Source organism: Chlorocebus sabaeus, chromosome 8, assembly GCF_047675955.1.
Source record: "Chlorocebus sabaeus isolate Y175 chromosome 8, mChlSab1.0.hap1, whole genome shotgun sequence".
Classification (NCBI taxonomy): domain Eukaryota; kingdom Metazoa; phylum Chordata; class Mammalia; order Primates; family Cercopithecidae; genus Chlorocebus; species Chlorocebus sabaeus.
In genome coordinates, this window is record NC_132911.1 from 101973050 (window position 1) to 101991505 (window position 18456).

General features: G+C 40.6%; 1 protein-coding gene across 3 annotated transcripts in view; it reads right to left on the reverse strand.

The window, feature by feature from the left end:
* NIPAL2 (NIPA like domain containing 2) overlaps window positions 1-18456 on the reverse strand; it is a 107503-nt gene that overhangs the window by 24314 nt on the left and 64733 nt on the right. For all 3 annotated transcript variants that reach the window (XM_008001182.3, XM_008001181.3, XM_073018241.1), the window contains exons 5-6: window positions 12082-12203; window positions 1687-1783 (exon numbers count right to left, since the gene is read on the reverse strand). In XM_008001182.3, the coding sequence (XP_007999373.3) occupies window positions 1687-1783; window positions 12082-12203 (219 nt within the window). The remainder of the gene's footprint in view (window positions 1-1686; window positions 1784-12081; window positions 12204-18456) is intronic.

Here is an 18456-nt window from a genome sequence, read left to right on the forward strand (position 1 = left end):
AGAGAAGTCGCCTAAACCCCTTATATTTCTGTTAATGTAGTTTTGCATTTTCTGCAGATTTTCTGTTGCATGTTGGATATGATGTTTTTGTGGATTGTGCTCTTTTTGTCAGGATAAATTACCCCTTTTGTCTCATTTAATATCTTCTGCCTTAATTTTCATTTAGTAATATCATGACCTGCTTTGTTTTACTTTCAACCTGATTTATTTTGTTTTAGATGAAAATGTATGCATGTAGCCAAAACACTTTGCCATCTGCAAGGGCCAATCAGAAAGGGTGCCGGCCCTGGCACTGCTGGAAGAGGGTCCTGGAGGGCTCCTGTCTTAGTACTTATGACAGGGTTGGGGTTGAGAGGAGGAGATCTTAGGGGAAGGAAGCATGGTGGCTGCTATTTTAATAACCCTTACAGCTGTACTAGTGCAAATTGGCTGAATCCAACTTCAGAATCATTTTCAAAATCAATCTGGAAGTTTCCCTGACATCCAATTTGAGAATGTTTCTTTTTTCTTTTTTTTACTAGGTAAACGTATTCCACTTACATTTATTATAACTGCTACGCATTATCTTAATTCTGTTATCTTACATTCCTATTTAAAGTTGTCTTCATTTTCATTATTTTCCTATATAAGGTAGATTTTGTTTCTTAGATATCTGCTTTTGTTTTCCCTATTTGGTAATTTGGAAAGAAACAAATATAAAGTTCTCTTTCTGTTCTCTTGATCTACAGCATACCTGAATATAGCACAGAGTACATTTGTTTCTCTAAGTAACTATCAAAAACACAAATTTACTAGCACAAAGGAGAGAACTAGTTCATGAGATGGGAACATGAAAACCCAGCAGCTCATTACCATGGAGGCTACATGCTGCCCCAGGGGTAGGAGTACGGCCTTCCAAGTCATGGCAAACAGCACGCGATGCGTGGGCCATCTGACTGGCAAAGAGGAAATGAAGGAAGATTTACAAATATATTTTTATAAAGGGAATTTCCTAAATGATTAGTGAGATCTCCTAGTATTGGTATATATGAGTGAGAGTGTGTGTGTGTAGGGGTGGGGGAAAGAGAGAGAGAGAAAGAGAAAAAGGGGCAGGGACAGAGAGCAGAAAGAGGCAGAAAAGAAGGGAGTGAAGATACATTAAAAAATACATAGTGGGCTTATCTAAGCACTATTTTCATCTCTAACAAGGTGCCTCTGGAAAAACAAAGTAAATGGGTTGGTAAACAATGAATGCAAGAAATGTGGTATTTAAGAAAATCATACTGCTTACATCTACATTTCCTATTAGTCATATTACAAAGTTTTTAAAGAAAATATTAATAGTATAGGTCTTGCTAACCAATTCCTGACACAAGAGTTTCAACTGGGATCATTAATTTGTTTCTCTTTTAAGATTTTCAATTACTTATTAACAAAATATCTTCAAATTATCAGGGAGCAAATAAAGTTATCAAGAAGCAAAAAATCCTTAAATATATTTTAAAAAGAATTAAATATCTAACCAATTGCAGTAATGGACAGGCAATATATAATTTTTATAATTTAGACTCAGTTTCTTCCTGTAGATCAGAGCTGAAAAATATAAACAATGAGAAAGGAGTAGAATGCGTAAGTATTTTCCTTCAAACCTCATTTATGATTCAGCACAGCTCAATTAAAGAATAAGAAAACAAAATATGCCTTTACCTAGAAGTGCCACCAGGGTTAGCAGAATCACCATGTGCTTCATTCCTTTTCTTTTGTAGAAATATAGGAGAATGCAGAAAATTAATATTTCTAAAATCTAGAAATGAAAAAGATGAAAAAGAGTAAGTTATTCTACACAAAGTCTTCAAAATGTCACACTTCTCATTTTCAGTTTTGCAGCAGTTCTCATATGAGAGTTGAGGATGACTGAGGTTCCTAGGGACGACACAGGAGAGCAGCATAAGCACCTCGGCCATCCAGACTCGGAGCTCGAACACCCCTCTCCGCCAGTGATGCCCAATCTAGATCTCCAGTCCTAACCTCCCTGGGAGTTCAGCCTCATTTCCTCAAGTATCTACGGGACATTTCCACATGCATGTTTAATAGACACGCCACAGTAATGTGGGTAACACCTCCCACTTGATTCTCTACCTTCCCAGCTTGTTCCTCCAGGGCCTTTGCCCTCCAGTTAGTAGCATTCCCACACTCCCTGTTGCACAAACCCCAAACCCTTCCCTTTCCCTCACTCCCTGCCTTCCTCTCTAGACAGCTGCATTTGCTTCTAACTCATCTCTGATTTTCCTCTTGCCTCTCTATAATCCAGCCATTCCACAGCCAGAGGAATCATTTAAGAACACAATTTGGATAATGAAATATTTTATTCATGGAGAACATATATGATACACATCAAAGGGATTTAGAGTAATATGACAGGCACTCACAGATTCTCTACCCAGACTAACACACAGAACCTACTGACACCTCTGAAGTTGCTCATGTGCCCCTCTCCAGCTGCACTCCCCTCCTCCTTCAACCTCCCCAGGAATCACTATGCTGAAAATTTGTGTTTATTATTTACTTTCTTTCTAGTTTATCGCATTTCTATGTGTCCCTAAATGGTACCCAGTTTATTTTTGCACGTTTGGACTTTATACAAGTGGACTCATACTTGCTTTCACTTGTTTGTTTTTTTTCCACCATGTATTATATTTGTGACATTCTTCCAGGATGATGCATGTAGTAAAAATATAAACTAGACCCATTCATTCCTTTGCCGAAACCTCCTGTGGTTTCCTACCACATTTAGAATAAAATCCAAACTTCCTTCTGGATCACAAAGTTTTAGACAACTCCCTGGACCTCATTTTGTACCACTCACTCCTGGATGGTCCACTCTGTGCCAGCCTCATGGCAATTTTAAAAAATTCTTTTTTTTTTTTTTTCCTAGTTCTTTCCAATCTTCAGATTGCTCCTGCCTGTGGGCCTTTGCACTAACTGCTCACTCTGCCTGGAATGCTCTTTCACTGATCTTTGCACAATGGCTCCTCCAAGTCACTCAGCTCACAGGTCAAATGCCACCTCTCTGAGAGTTCTTCTCTGACTCTTCTGATCTAACGGAGCCACTCATTATCCTGTCACACCCCCAGCTTCAGGTCGCGGTGGAGCATTTTGCCATCATCATTTCTTGTTCATATGTTTATGTGTTTCGTGTCTGTCTTCCCTACTGGAATGCCAGCCCTAGGACAGGAATCTTACCCACTCTTTTTGCCACTCAGTATCTGGTGCCTGGCACACAATTGGTCACTCAATGAGTACTGATGGAATTAATGAGTAAATCACACCTCAAATTTATTATGAATAAGTCGCCAAAAAAGACCTAATGTCTGAAAAAGTGACTGTTCAATAAATATTAATTGACTAAAAGTCTAAAATTTTCCTGTCCTTAAGAACTTTAGTGTAGCCGGGCGCGGTGGCTCAAGCCTGTAATCCCAGCACTTTGGGAGGCCGAGACGGGCGGATCACGAGGTCAGGAGATCGAGACCATCCTGGCTAACCCGGTGAAACCCTGCCTCTACTAAAAAAATACAAAAAAACTAGCCGGGCGAGATGGCAGGCGCCTGTAGTCTCAGCTACTCGGGAGGCTGAGGCGGGAGAATGGCGTGAACCCGAGAGGCGGAGCTTGCAGTGAGCTGAGATCCGGCCACTGCACTCCTGCCCGGGCGACAGAGCTAGACTCCGTCTCAAAAAAAAAAAAAAAAAAAAAAAAAAAAAGAACTTTAGTGTAATTTTGAGTTCTCAGTTTTATTTTTGTTTTAACTTTTTTTTTTTTTTTTGGAGATGGAGTCTCACTCTGTTGCCCAGGCTAGAGTGTAATGGCTCGATCTCGGATCACTTAAACCTCTGCCTCTTGGGTTCAAGTGATTCTCTTGCCTCAGCCTCCCAAGTAGCTGGGATTATGGGTGCTGGCTAATTTTTGTATTTTTAGTAGAGACAGGGTTTTGCCATGTTGGCCAGGTTGGTCTTGAACTCCTGACCTCAAGTGATCCACCCTCCTTGGCTTCCCAAAGTGCTGGGATTATAGGCATGAGACACCGCACCCAGCCCAGGCTATTTTTGACGAGATAGTATTCTTGGACTGAATTCGTAAGTGTGAATGTTTACTTTTCTAACAGCAGACAGTACCATCACTAATTTTTTTTCTCTTTTTTTTTAACCACAGGAGTTAGGGACTTCACTATTTACAGGAATGCATTCTACCTACAACGCCTTCTCTAAATCAACTTAAATTTGTTTCCATTCAAGGATTTGCTTGTGGGTTTGTTTTTTTCTCTATTCCTTTGTGGGCATGGGAAACAGCAGGCCCTTATCTTCCTCATTAAAAAACCTTTTCATCTAATACGGAAGATGAAATCATCCCTTTGTCTTTTCTTCTCCTGGTAAATTAAACCAATTATTTTAACTGTTTCTTATGGGACTTATTTGCCAGACCTTTAATTTAATTGAGTAGTGCTACAAAAGCTATTAAACTTGTATCTCTTTGCCTTCCCTAAAATGGCCAACAAAACATTGGATGTCCTAATTTCTGTGCATTTCGCCAATTGTTAACAGAAATATCCCTCTGGGCCTGGTCTCCCCTCCACCATAGGCTTCCACTTCTCACATGAGACAATTATAGATAGTTCACAGCAGGGTTTGGGCCTCTGTGTTTGTTGCGGGAGAAAAGAAAGCTCTTCCTGCGTTAACACACAGAGCCTGTTAGGTAAATTGATTATCATGCTGATTATTAATTTTTGCAGGTATTTGTTATTAGGTCTAGAAACCATGTATGACTTTTTTCATGTGTGGGCAAATTCCATCTCTGTGGCGTCAGATAAATAAAACATGAGTTCCCATTATTCACAGAATAACTATAGTTGCCCTGGTTCTGCCTTGTGGCAAGAAGTCACACAGCTCCTAGGAATAAAATATTAAAGCAGTATGAATTAATGCTGATTTTTTTCTAGCAACATTTTTTTTTTTCTCCCTGAAAACATCAATATTAAAGAAGCTGTGATTTCTGCAGGTTGCGGTGCCCCAGGAAGGGGCTGCATTATTGATTGCAATCTCACAGGTTAGAAAAAGTAACAGCACTTACTGAGTCCCCCGCACCCTGCCCTGTGCACTGTTCTCAGAGCTTCCTGTTAGGAATTCATTGAATCCTCACAATCACTTAGGAGGTAGGTGCTATCATCGGTTTACAGGTGAGAAAACTGAGGCTCAGAGGGGCAAAATGATGCAGCTCTGATAGGCAGCATGATGGCCCCATAGGAGTCCCTGGTCTAATCTCCAGACGCTATGAAGATGTTACTTTACCTAGCAAAGGGGTTTTGTATTAGGTTGGTGGGTTGGTGCAATTCTTCTTTCCTTTGTTTTCTGTACCAGATCAGAGGAAAAAGTTCCTGGGCCTTGTACCTGTGAGGCTTCCATTTAATGTAAGCCTTGAAGGAAAAACAGACAATTTTCAATTTTCCCACTGAAAATAACTACCTTCAATGGGATAAAACCTCAATTACTTTTGCACCAACCTAATGCAAAGCGCACTGGCAGCTGAAGGGGTGTGTGGCAAAAGAGATAGACAAAATTTTAGCACTGGATGCCCCACTGCCAGTACCAATATCTGAGCCCGATTTGACCTCATCTTGCCTCACCAAGTTCTCAAACGCATAGCCTATGGCCATAGCATATGGCTTCTCTGTCCAAAAGAAATGAGCTCTGCAAAGTTTCTCTCTAAGGCCATATTTGGACAAAGATCTGATCCTTGGTGGTCGGTTTATTAATTCTGCAGAGAGGCATTGAGTGAGGCGTATTGGCATGTGCACCCCAGAAGTGGACAAACTGGTTTTGAGTTTTGGCTTTATCACTTAGTACTTATGTGACCTTCAACAAGTTCCTGGGCCTCCCCCAGCCTCAACTTCCCCATCCATTAAATGCAGAGGATAACAGTGTCCCACGTATAGGGCCAGTGTGCAGGTAAAGAGCAGAATGTAATCTGAGCTAGACGTAGGGCTCAGCCACTCAGAGAGTGGCTGCTGCTACCAAAGAGGTGGACTCTTGTGTGGACGCACAAGTGCTATTTGCATTCAGACAATAAATCAAATAACATCATGCCATAGATATTGATATCCTATAAAAACATACAGTTTTCTCCCTTAGGTTTCTAATACCTGATGGTGGGTTTTGTCGCAGCTTTGCCAGAAAGGCTGACTTAATAATCAGGTTTAGGGTACAGAATGACACCAAATGACAGGCTTGGCCCCAGCATCTGCTGGTTTAATTTTTTTGTCTGAGAGAAAATGAGCAATGTGCAGATTATTTTGTGAAGGATTTTATGTTCACAAAAAAGGTTTCCATTTGAATAGTCTTTTGGAAAATCTGGGTGAGCAAAATAGCCATGACCAAGCCTGCCAAAGAACATGAAGTAATTGAGAATTAGGGCTGCATTTTCTAACGTGGTTTTTGCAGAACACATTTACTCATAGGTATTACTCAACAAAAGGTCCTTCCAAGAAAAGGGCCTCATGGTCGAAGTAGCCTGGAGCATGTAGGACGAACAAAATCAAACCTTTCTCATTCTTATAGGACTTCTGGCTTTTAACATGCTAACAGAGATGATGAATTTTTCAGACAGGCCATGCTATGCAGAATTTTCCTCACCTAGTTTGACCTTGAAAATCCCACTTCTCTTTGTGTTTTGGCAAGGATCGGGATTGCCCGTCTACGGCAGACAGGCTGGGAAAGGCTGTTTTAGTGAGTGAGTGGAGGGCACTTTATTCTTCTCTGGCTGGTATACACTGGGCTTCTCAAATCTTCCTTCCTTTCTTTTCTGTACCAGGTCAGAGGAAAAGCTACTGAACCTTGTTCCTGTGAGGCTTCCATTTAATGTAAGCCTTGAAGGAAAAACAGACATCTGTCTGGGGCACGCAAACGCGCAAAACAAGGGGTTGATGTGAGCCAGTGGGTGCTGCAATATTATAATTCCTTTTGTGAGAAATATAAAATGTATTCAGGCTTATAAATATTTTAGAAGTTATTTGATCAGTCCTGAAAGCCAATTCAGGTGCTCTTATTTATACTTGGTATAATACATAGAGTTAGATGAATGATATGTCAAAGAATAGTCTTAATTACTGTAATTATTATCTTTGCAGTCAGGGCTTGCAGAAAAGCATAGAATTTGCCATATCTGAGGATTAAATATTACTTAAGTGTTTAACAGATTCAAACCAAATTTCAGCTCACAATCTTAGTATAAAATACATCACTTCTAGAGTCTTTAGAGATGCAATTATATAATGGATTAAATTACAAATGAATATAATATAGATCTATTCCCCTTAGGGTCTAATGCCAACAGTGTTATTCAAAAGTAATTTTATTAAAGGTTTATTTTATGCTATGTTATAAATACCTGAAATTATTTACATTTTTCTCTGTGGCATTTACTTTCAAATATACTTTCTTTATCTTAGTATGATTTTTCAGATATATGGGTTTCTCCCAGAACTGTGAAATTCCTGCTATGGGAATTCCTGTCTCTAAACTTGGTGTCTAATCACCACTTAATGGATGAGTGAATAAAGGGATGAATAAATTTATTTTAAGAGTTGATTTTGGAAAAATGGCAAACTGCGACTCATCTCAGTACTTTTTGTGGAAATATACAGTTTAATAAAAAGTAGTTTGGATCTCTTCAAATGTTTTCTCTGGTGTTAAAACAATACAAGATACAGCATCATTAAACAATGCTGTTTATTCCAGGAAATAAGTCTTGATGCATCTTTAATATACAAAGGATTTAACTCATGCCATTAATTTTCTGGTTTCAGGCTATGTGACCCTTTTCTTAACTAGATGAAGAATTTATTTTGCCTGCAGGCAAAGAGTAATAATTTGTTGGTAGGGCTTCAAGTCTGCATTATCATGAAATTTTCTATAAAGTATAAAAGACAGAAGTAAATCACAGAGATCTAGTGCTTATCATTGACTGACAAAAGCTGTGATAATTAAAGAACTGAGTGCGGCATAGAAGTAGGAAGATAAATGGGGCAGAGGGGTTGGCACAAAGTATGACAGACCCGAGGAAGGCGATCTGACTTGGGAAGCCCAATCTTAAAGGCTGAAGGAGGGCAGGGGTGAGGGAAGAGCTAGGAAGTGACAGCACTAGGGTAGAAATAAGGCCTATGAAAATGGATTTTGGGGCCATAACATATAAGGATCAGGGATTTAAATAGGCAGGGCACTGTGACTGATGGCCTGATTGATTCATTGATCAACCAGTACAAGTTCATGTCCTGAAGAAGTGCAGGGTCTTCTGAAATAAGGCAGGTAAATAGATAAAGAGGTCCAATCTGAGCCATGCCCATGAGGGTAAGTTTTCAGGGGTCATAAGGAGATGGGGCTGTGGGTCAAAGGAGGTAGGGGAGGCAGACAGGTACAACAGCACTGCGTTATATGGCTGGAGGGGGCTCACTGGTCAGATTTGTTTATTAGGAGGAGCTTGTACCAGTGTTGATGATGAACAACAGGGGAGGCAGCCTTGTTAAGAGGCTGCTGACACAGTTCAAACAAGAGATGGTGGAAGCCTGAATTAATGCAACAGGAATGGAAATGTGAAAAAGGGGTGAAGTTCAAGAGACTTTACATTTCCAAAAGGATCAGGGGTAGGAGTGAGGAATGAGGGTGAAGGAGAAGTCATGTGTAGTTTAGGTTTCCAGTATGGGAAGCTGACGTGGAAGAGAAGAGAGAGTCTGGGAGAGAAGATAGTTTGTTTTTTGATATGTTACAATTGAGGAGACGATGGGATGCCCAGGCAGGGATGAGTAATATGTGGACAGATGAGAATATAGATCTGAAGCCCAGGAGGTGCCTGGGAAGGAGAGGTAGGTCTGGATTAAGAAGTCTTTAAAAAGGTTGCTGGTGGGTGGGCAATGGGATTCTTTTAGAAGACCTTGGAAGAGAGTGCAGCATCAATAGAAGTGAGGCAGAGGAAGAGGAGGTGCTCAAGAGTCTGGTGTGGATTAGTCAGAGAGGAAGAAGAGAAACAGGGAAAACATGTGGAGGAAGCAAGGAGGAGAGAGGTTCTAGAAGATAATGGGCCAGGGAGTAAATGCTGCATAAGGTTCAAGAAGAATCAGGACCAAAAAAAGCAATTCCTTTGGCAACTCATGGAGAGGGATTTACTTTTCCAGACTTCTCCTACACCCTCATTCTTCACTCCTAGTCCCCTTCCTGTTGGGAATGTAAAGCCTCTAGAACTTGGTCCTTTTCTACATTCCCATTCCCATCGCATTAATTCAGGCTTCCATCATCTCTTGCTTGAACTGTGTCAGCAGCCTCTTAACAAGGCTGCCTCTCCTTTCTGTTAATCATCAACACTGTGGCTACAAGCTCCTCCTAATAAACAAATCTGACCAGTGAGCCCCCTCCAGCCACATAATGCAGTGCTATTGTATCTGTCTGCTGTTCCCTCTACTGGCAATATCCCCTACCTCCTTTGACCCACAGACCCATCCACAGATTGGAATGAGTGAAGAGTCAGTGGGAGCTGAGGAAGTGGACAGGGCCAGCAAGAGTAGATTTTTTGAAGACATTCTTGGTAGTAAATGGCAGGAGTGAAATTGGGCAGTTTATTAAAAGGGTGTGTAGTGTATGATAATTTTTTTTAAATAGAGAAACCTAAGTATCTTTGTAGAGCAAGAGAAAGGAGTAGAAAAGGAAATGAAAGTGAAAAGATCTGTAGATATTTGTGTTCTAGTGGTCAGAGTACATATCAGAAATGGTAGGATATATAGAATTCTTGTCATACACACTAGGAAATGCTTCAGTCATGTACTTAGAGCAAATTTAATCAGTAGACACATCCCTGTAAATGCCAATGTCACACTTTTCAATACTAGGCATATAAAGTAGGATCATACTATTTTATCTGTTTTAATGGCAGAAGGTTAGACCAGTTAGCTTTTGAGGTCACTTCTAATCCTAATAGTGTGTGCTTTGATTCTTTTTTTTTTTTTTCTTTGTCTTGAGACAGGGTCTCACTCTGTCACCCAGGCTGGAGTGCACAGCTGCAATCACAGCTCATTGCACCCTTGACCTCCTGGGCTCAAGATCCTCTCATCTCAACTCCCAGTAGCTGGGACTGCAGGTGCATACCACCCTGCCTGGCTAATTTTAAAAATTATTTGTAGAGATGAGGTCTTGCCATGTTGCCAGACTGGTCTCAAACTCCTGGGCTCAAGCGATTCTCCCACCTTGGCTTCTCGAACTGTTGGGTTACAGACGTATGCCACCATGCCCAGTCTGATTCTTTTTATTGTTTTCACAACTATTTTACCAAACCAGTTCTTGGTTAAATGCTCAGCTAGACTATCCCAGCTTTCTTCTTATTACCTACCCTTCCTAGAATATTATTATTCCCCAATCTGTACCAACTTCTGTGACAAGTTGCGTATCAACCCTTTTGATCATATTCTCTTTATTCCTACAGATACAGCCACTGTATCAAGCGAGATAACCCAGTTAACGCCTTCATATTTCTCTATCAGCTCACTTCATTCTTTTTATTTTTTTGAGACAGAGTTTCACTCTTGTCGCCCAGGCTGGAGTGCAATGGCACCATCTTGGCTCACTGCAACCTCCGCCTCCCAGGTTCAAATGATTCTCCTGCCTCAGCCTCCCAAGTAGCTGGGTTTACAGGTGTGTACTACTACTCCCGGCTAATTTTTGTATTTTTAGTAGAGATGGGGGTTTCACCATGTTGGCCAGGCTGATTTCGAACTCCTGACCTCAAGTGATCTGCCCGCCTCAGCCTCCAAAAGTGCTGGGATTAAAGGTGTGAGCCACTGTGCCCAGCCTCATTTGATTCTTTTACACATCTGTTGATATTGTAGTACTGTTGTGTGCTCCTCTCAGATAATCTGTAGCATTGATCTCAACAAGGACTTTAAAAAAATTAATAGATCACTTTAATCTTTTTCACTGGAAAAATTAAAGATATAAAATTTAAAATATAATAAAAGAGAAAAATATAAAAGTTTAAATATTTTGTATTGGTTGACAGTACTAATGGGAATATAAATGAATATGGAAATTCTGGAGGGCAGTTTGTCTACATCTATCAAGTTTTTAAAAAAATTATTATACTTTATGTTTTGGGATACATGTGCCGAATGTGCAGTTTTGTTACGTGGGTATACACATGCCATGGTGATTTGCTGTACCCATCAACCCGTCACCTACATTACATATTTCTCCTAATGCTATCCCTCACGCTCATCATCACTGGTCATTAGAGAAATGCAAATCAAAACCACAATGAGATACCATCTCATGCCAGTTAGAATGGTGATCATCAAAAAGTCAGGAAACAATAGATGCTGGGGAGGATGTGGAAAAATAGGAACACTGTTGGTGGGAGTGTAAATTAGTTCAACCATTGTGGAAGACAGTGTGGCGATTCTTCAAGGATCTAGAACTAGAAATACTATTTGACCAAGCAATCCCATTACTGGAAATTTACCCAAAGGATTATAAATCATTCTACTATAAAGACACATGCACACATATGTTTATTGCAGCACTATTCACAATAGCAAAGACTTGGAACCAACCCATATGTCTATCAATGATAGACTGGATTAAGAAAATGTGGCACATATCTACCATGGAATACTATGCAACCATAAAAAACGAGGACTTTTTTGAAGAGAACCCCTATTTTGAATAAAGTTCAGTAAAGCAAAATGTGTCCTCAAGTATTGTCCCTTCAACTTGGAAGGGAATGTTTTGTTTTACTCTGAGTTGTCCTAAAACATGTTACTTTGGAACTTGCTGGATTAACTGATGTGGAAATTGTTCCAGGAAAGGATATCTGGGAAACTAAGGGTGCTTCTATTGCTGACTTATTCTATTGCTGACTTAGTATTTCAAATACTTTGGTGTTGGTCAAATACATTTACATTTTAATAAGATATTAGTGCTGGTAAGGAAAATATTCTCTAATATCTGCATGTACCAGTGGTCTGGATAATACAGATAATACAGATTTTGGGATAGTAAAATATTTAGAATTCTTACCACATAGATCAGGAACTGCCATCCGATGAAGTAATACTGCACTGTTCTTGCTGAGATTGCCTGAGTTATATTTGGAGCAAAGTTCACCAGTAAATATGTTCCTGCAAATGCCAGTGTCATACCTTTAAATAAAATTGAAAAGAAAAACCAAATTGAAACCAACCTAAAGCTTTTTGTTGACACAGACATTGCCTAGAGACTGAGCATTACTTGTAAAAGTGCCAGTCGCCCCTCCCTATTATACTCCGTTTCATCAAATCATCCCTGGATATCTTTCACATTCACCTGAAGGCATTCCCTTTACAGGGGAATAGAGCTGGAAGATGGATGGGGTAGGACATAACTTCCAATTTTTCTCTGTTGTTCTGGATGACTCCCGGCCTCTTCAGGGAAGCTTTCCCCAGTGATCGGGAAGATCAGAATATGTGCTATGAAGATGTGAAAACACATCCTAAGCTGACCGTTTCCTCATGGGCCAGTAAGTGCATGATAGATCTAGACAGTCTAGATCTGTCTAGATCTAGATGGCACAGTCCAGAGGACAGGGAAACCCATCACATGATGATCTGCTCTACACTCACTCATCCCTGGAGCCTTCAACACACTCAGGTGATTTAATAATTTCAAACTCTGGTAATGAGCATCTTTAATCACTGCCATTTATTGGATTCCTTTTAGCAGCAATAACGAAGGTGAACGCTGGCTTTGCCATAGGAGTTTAATTAATCCAGTCTAGAATATAGAATTCCAAGGTTAGCTTAATAAAATAAAATAAAATAGAAACCACGTCATAAACCTATGTAAGGAGTGTGTTACTGCCATTGGTTTAGCATTACTTAAAATGACAGAAGGGAATGTGTGTAGGGGGGTTAGGGGGTGAGGCCACCGAAGAAGGGGTGAAGGGAGGACTTGCCCTTCCAAATAATGTTGAAAAGTGCTTATTTATATATAATTAGCAGTCTGAAAAAAACCCTGATATAAGTAGCATATTTTAGATAGCACACTTGAAAACATAATTCAACTTGTTTCATCTCTGAGGTCAATGCTATTGTGAATATAATTTATAATCAACATTGACTCCAACCTGAAACAATTTGGTTTGTCTACAAAGTCTCACAATTTGAAGGCACCAATTTCCTGTTCCTCTTATGCAAATGACTTAGGTTTTGAACTCTAGTTCCTGGAAACAAATAGCATTTGATTTTTCGCAAAAGCTAGACAATTCAGGGTATTGTAGAAGCTACAAGGGTATTCAGGGTATTGTAGAAGCCACAGGGAAGTTTCCTCTAATGTAATGATTTATTCTGTAATACTTTGTGAAGACAGATTATATGCAATCTTTAAAGCTATTTTGAATGAGAACTTTAGAAACAAAGAACAATATACATTATTAAACACTGTAATAAAAGCAAATGATAAAACCATATATAAGAACTTGGGAGAAAATTATTTGTCAGTCATGTCTTTTCTTTGGAAAAAAATTACATAATTGTTCAAAAGTAGGTCCCTAGAAGGAAGAGATTAAAAAAAAACTGTTTTCTAAACTTGGTATGATAAAGTAGCATAAATCCATTTAATCTACTTTAAAATGTCTCAGATACTTCTGTTTCTTTTGTGAAATCCAAATTTCTAGTTATATCAATTCCTCCATCAGATACTTCTTTATCTCTACTAATAATATCTAGTTTCTATTAACTTTCTTGTATTTAAATTTAGTTTTGAGTAGGCAACACATGTATATGGCAAAATTCCAACAATACACAAGGCGGACTGGTGAAAAGTTAAATCTCATACACCCTGATGGTTCACTAGTTTTCCTCCTCAAAGTCGCTACCACCACTAGTTTCTGGGGTTTTCTTTTCAGAGATGTTTTATGCATGTGTGTGTAAGTGTGCATGAGGTTTTCTTTTTACATAAATAATTGCGTATTATATAAGCTTTTCTGTATCTTGCTTTTTTTTTTTTTCCTACTTAGAACATTTTGGAGGACACTTCACATCAGTATATGCAGAGTGGCTTCATTCTTTTTAAGTCTACTGGTATTCTATCTCACAGAGGTAGTATTGTTTACTGAATAACTTTCCAATATTGTCCCTGTTTCACATCCTGACATATCCCTTCCTACTTCACATCCACGTCTGCATTTGCCTTCCATGACTGTTCCTATCAATGTATATCTTCATTGCATTTCTTTTAAAAAATTTTTAATTTTTGTGGGTACATAGGAGGTGTATATATTTATGGGGTATATTTCATTGCATTTCAAAACTTTTAAAAAATATAAAATGGCTGATGCTTTTACAGTTATTCCTTCCTTCCTTCCTTCCTTCCTTCCTTCCTTCCTTCCTTCCTTCCTTCCTTCTTTCCTTCTCTCTTTCTTTCTTTTTTTTTTTTTGAAACAGAGTCTTGCTATGTTGCCCAGGATGGAGTGCAGTGGTGTGATCTCAGCTTACTGCAACCTCTGTCTCCTGGGTTCAAGTGATTCTCCTAGCTCAGCCTCCCGAGTAGCTGGGACTATAAGCACGTGCCACCACGCCCAGCTGATTTTTGTATTTTTAGTAGAGACGGGGATTCACCATGGTGGCCTGGGTGGTCTCGAACTCTTGACCCCAGGTGATCTGATCGCCTCCGCCTCCCAAAGTTCTGGGATTACAGGGGTGAGCCACTATGCCCAGCTGCAATTGTACTTTCTAAGTCCCTTTCACATATATTATTTCTTTTGGGCCTTACGTCACTGTGTATCTGCTAAGTAACTTTATGGCAGTTCAGCAGGTCACACATTTTTTCTTCTTAATAATTTTTATTTCAGCTATCTGCAATAATTACAAAGGCAGTTATGGATAGCTGCCACCAGTTGTATGCTGGTTTATTTGGCATCATTTATATTTATGTGCTTTACTGTCCCCTTTATGAGTTATATGCACATTTTTCGTGTTAGTCATTTGCACTTCCTTAAATAAATTCCTTTTAAATTTATTTATATTCTACCCTTTTCTAAAAGTGATATGAGATATCAGTTCCTGTTATTTTTATTTCAGTAAAGCTACATGTATTCCTTCTTTTGAAAGACACAGATTTCTGACTTAGGAAACTTGTTAGTTTACCTTCTGCTGGCCCGTTTGCCGAAAGGAGTAATCTGGACATGTAAGATCCTCTGAAAGGTCTGCTGCCAGAAGTCTCAGAGCTCTCTTGTATGTTATTTGTTTCTTTTCTCTTGCTGCTTTTAGGATTCTTTATCCTTGACCTTTGGGAGTGTGATGATTAAATGCCTTGGGGTAGTCTTCTTTGGGTTAAATCTGCTCAGTGTTCTATAACCTTCTTGTATATGAATATTGATGTCTTTCTCTAGGTTTGAGAAGTTCTCTATTATTATCCCTTTGTATAAACTTTCTAATCCTCTCTTCCTCTACCTCCTCTTTAAGGCCAATAAGTCTTAGATTTGTTCTTTTGAGGCTGTTTTCTAGATCTTGTTCCGTTCCTTTTTATTCTTTTTTTTTTTTTTGTCTCCTCTGACTGTATTTTCAAATAGCCTGTTTTCAAGCTCACTAATTCTTCTCCTCGATCATTTCTGCTGTTAAGAGACTGATGCATTGTTTGGTATGTCAGTTGCATTTTTCAACTCCAGAATATCTGCTTGATTCTTTTGAATTTTAAAAATTTCTTTGTTAAATTTATCTGATAGGATTCTGAATTCCTTGTCTGCGTTATCTTGAATTTATTTGAATTTCCTCAAAACAGCTATTTGAATTCTCTGTCTGAAAGATTACATAACCCTGCCTCTCCAGGATTGGCCCCTAGTGCCTTATTTAGTTTGTTTGGTGAGGTCATGTTTTCCTGAATGGTCTTGATGCTTGTGAATGTTTGTCAGTGTCTGGGCATTGAGGAGTTAGATATTTATTGTAGTCTTTGCAGTCAGGACTTGTCTGTACCCTCCTTCTTTGGAAGGCTTTTTGGGTATTTTAATGAACTTGGGTGTTGTGATCTAAGTTTTTGGTCACTGTGGCCATATCTACATTAGGGGGCACTCCAAGCCCAGTAATGTTGTAGTTCTTGCATATTTGTAGAGGTACCATATTGGTGGTCTTGCATAAGATCTGGATGAATTATCTGGATTAACAGGAGGAGACTCTTGTTCTCTTCTCTTACTTTCTCCCAAATGATCTCTCTCTCTCTCTGTATGTGTGTGTGTGTGTGTATGTGTGTGTGTGTGTGTATGTGTGTGTGTGTGTGTGTGTCCTGAACTGCCTGGAGCTGGGGGCGAGGGGTGGAATGACATAAGCACCCCTGCGGCCACTCCCACTGGGACTGCACTAGGTCAGACCTGAAGCCAGCACAGCACTGGATCTTGCTCAAGGCCTGCTCTATCCACTGCCTGGCTACCACCTATGTTCACTCAAGGCCCTAGGGCTCTACAATCAGCAGGTGGCAAAGTCAGCCAGGCTTGTATCCTTCCCTTCAGGGTGACAAGTTCCCCTAGGCCCCGGGTGGGTCTGGAGATGCTGTCCAGGAGCCAGGCCTGGAGTCAGAAACCTTAGAAATTTACCTGGTGTTCTATTCTACTGCAGCTAGGTCGACACCAAAACCACAAGACAAAGTCCTTTCTGCTTGTCCCTCCCCTTTCCCCAGGAAGAGGAGTCTGTCCTCTGTCCACCACCCTCAGGTACTGCCAGGGTACTGCCAATAGTCACATAAGGCCCAGAGGCTCTTCAGTCAGCTTATGGTGAATGCTGCCAGGCCTGGCACTACCCTTCAGGGAAGTGGGCTCTCCTGTGGTTCAGGGTAGGTCTAGAAATGCCATCCAAGAGCCAAGACCTGGAATCAGGGACCCCAAGAACCCTCTTGGTACCCTACCCCGCTGCGGCCAAGCTGGTACTTAAGCTTCAAGACAAAATCCTTTTTATTTGTTCATCTCCTTTTCTTAAGCAGAAGGAGTCCTTCCCCACAGCCACCACAGCTGTGACTATGCTGGGCCACACCTGAAACTAATACATCTCTGAGTCTCACCCAAGGCTCATGGTGAGTACTGTCTGGCTGCCGCTGCTGATTATTCAGGGCCCAAATACTCTTTAGTCAGCAGGTGATGAATCCTGAAGGACTAGGTCCTTCCCTTCAAGGCAGTGGCTTCTTTTCTGGCCCAGGGTATGTCAAGAAATGTCATCCAGGAGCTAGGGCCTGGAATGGGGGCCTCAGGACTCTGCCTGATGCCCTATCCTACTGTGGCTGAGCTGGTGTCCCAGTTGCAAGACAAAGTCCTCTTTATTCTCTCTCCTCTCCTCAAGTGGAAGAAAGGAGGCTCTCCCAGAGCTATGAGCTGTGCTGCCTGGGGCTGGGGGAGGAGTGGCGTCTGCACTCCCTTGGCTTCCCAGCTGTTGTCTCACTGGATCATATGCCCCTCGAGTCCACTGGTTCTAATCCTAGCACAGCACCAGGACTTGCCTAGGAGTTGCAGTTCTTGTGGTCATGCAGCCTTTCAAGTTTATTTAGGACCCCAGAGAAATGTTAGCCTGCGGTGGCAAGGCTTGCCAAAACTCAAGTTCACACCTCTGGGGTGGTTGATTCCTCTCTGGATAGAGCTGGTCTAAATGCTCCCTCTGTGGCCATCAGCTGAGCTCTAGCCAGTGTTGGCAGCATTGAGTTCTAGCGTGAAGTCCCATAATCACTGTGCTCTTCTTCTCCAAGTGCGCAGATTCTCTGTGCCACTTGGCCACTGCTGGCGGATGTGGGAGAGGTGGTGTTGGTGATTCAAGACTGTCCTTCCTACCCTCTTCAGTGCATCTTTCAGCAATATGAAGTTAACACCAGGTAGTGTGATTGCTCACCTGAGTTTTGGTTCTTATGAAGGTGCTTTTTTTGTGTTTAGATAGTTGTAAAATTTGGTGTTCCTACAGGCAGGACGATTGGTAGAGGCTTCTATTCAGCCATCTTGCTCCACCTCCTTTGTCTGGACATGTAAGATCCGAAAGGAAGCAGGGTATCACCAACATGTTCCTCACCCAGGGAAATGTTACATTTTAGGTCAAGACTTGGATCCCAGGAGTCTAATCCAAGCTGAAACTGCCCTCACAAAATTCACTTTTCACTGCTACTTGCTACCTGGAAGAGCTTAGGCAAGTTATTTACTCCATTGTGACTCAGTTTCCTCATCTCTAGGTACAAATTAAGTCATCATACTTGCAAAATCCCAGGAATTTGGCTCTGTAAGAGGCCAGTCTAGGGAACTGAATATGCTTCAAAGCCCACTGAGAGGCCTGATGTAACAGCGGATCCTGGATAGATCCATCTCAGGATGCTGACTGCCTGCCATGAGCCAATGGCCATCTGAGGTAAGCTTAAAAATTAGTTCAAAATTGTATCTCTAATATTATAGCCTTGGGA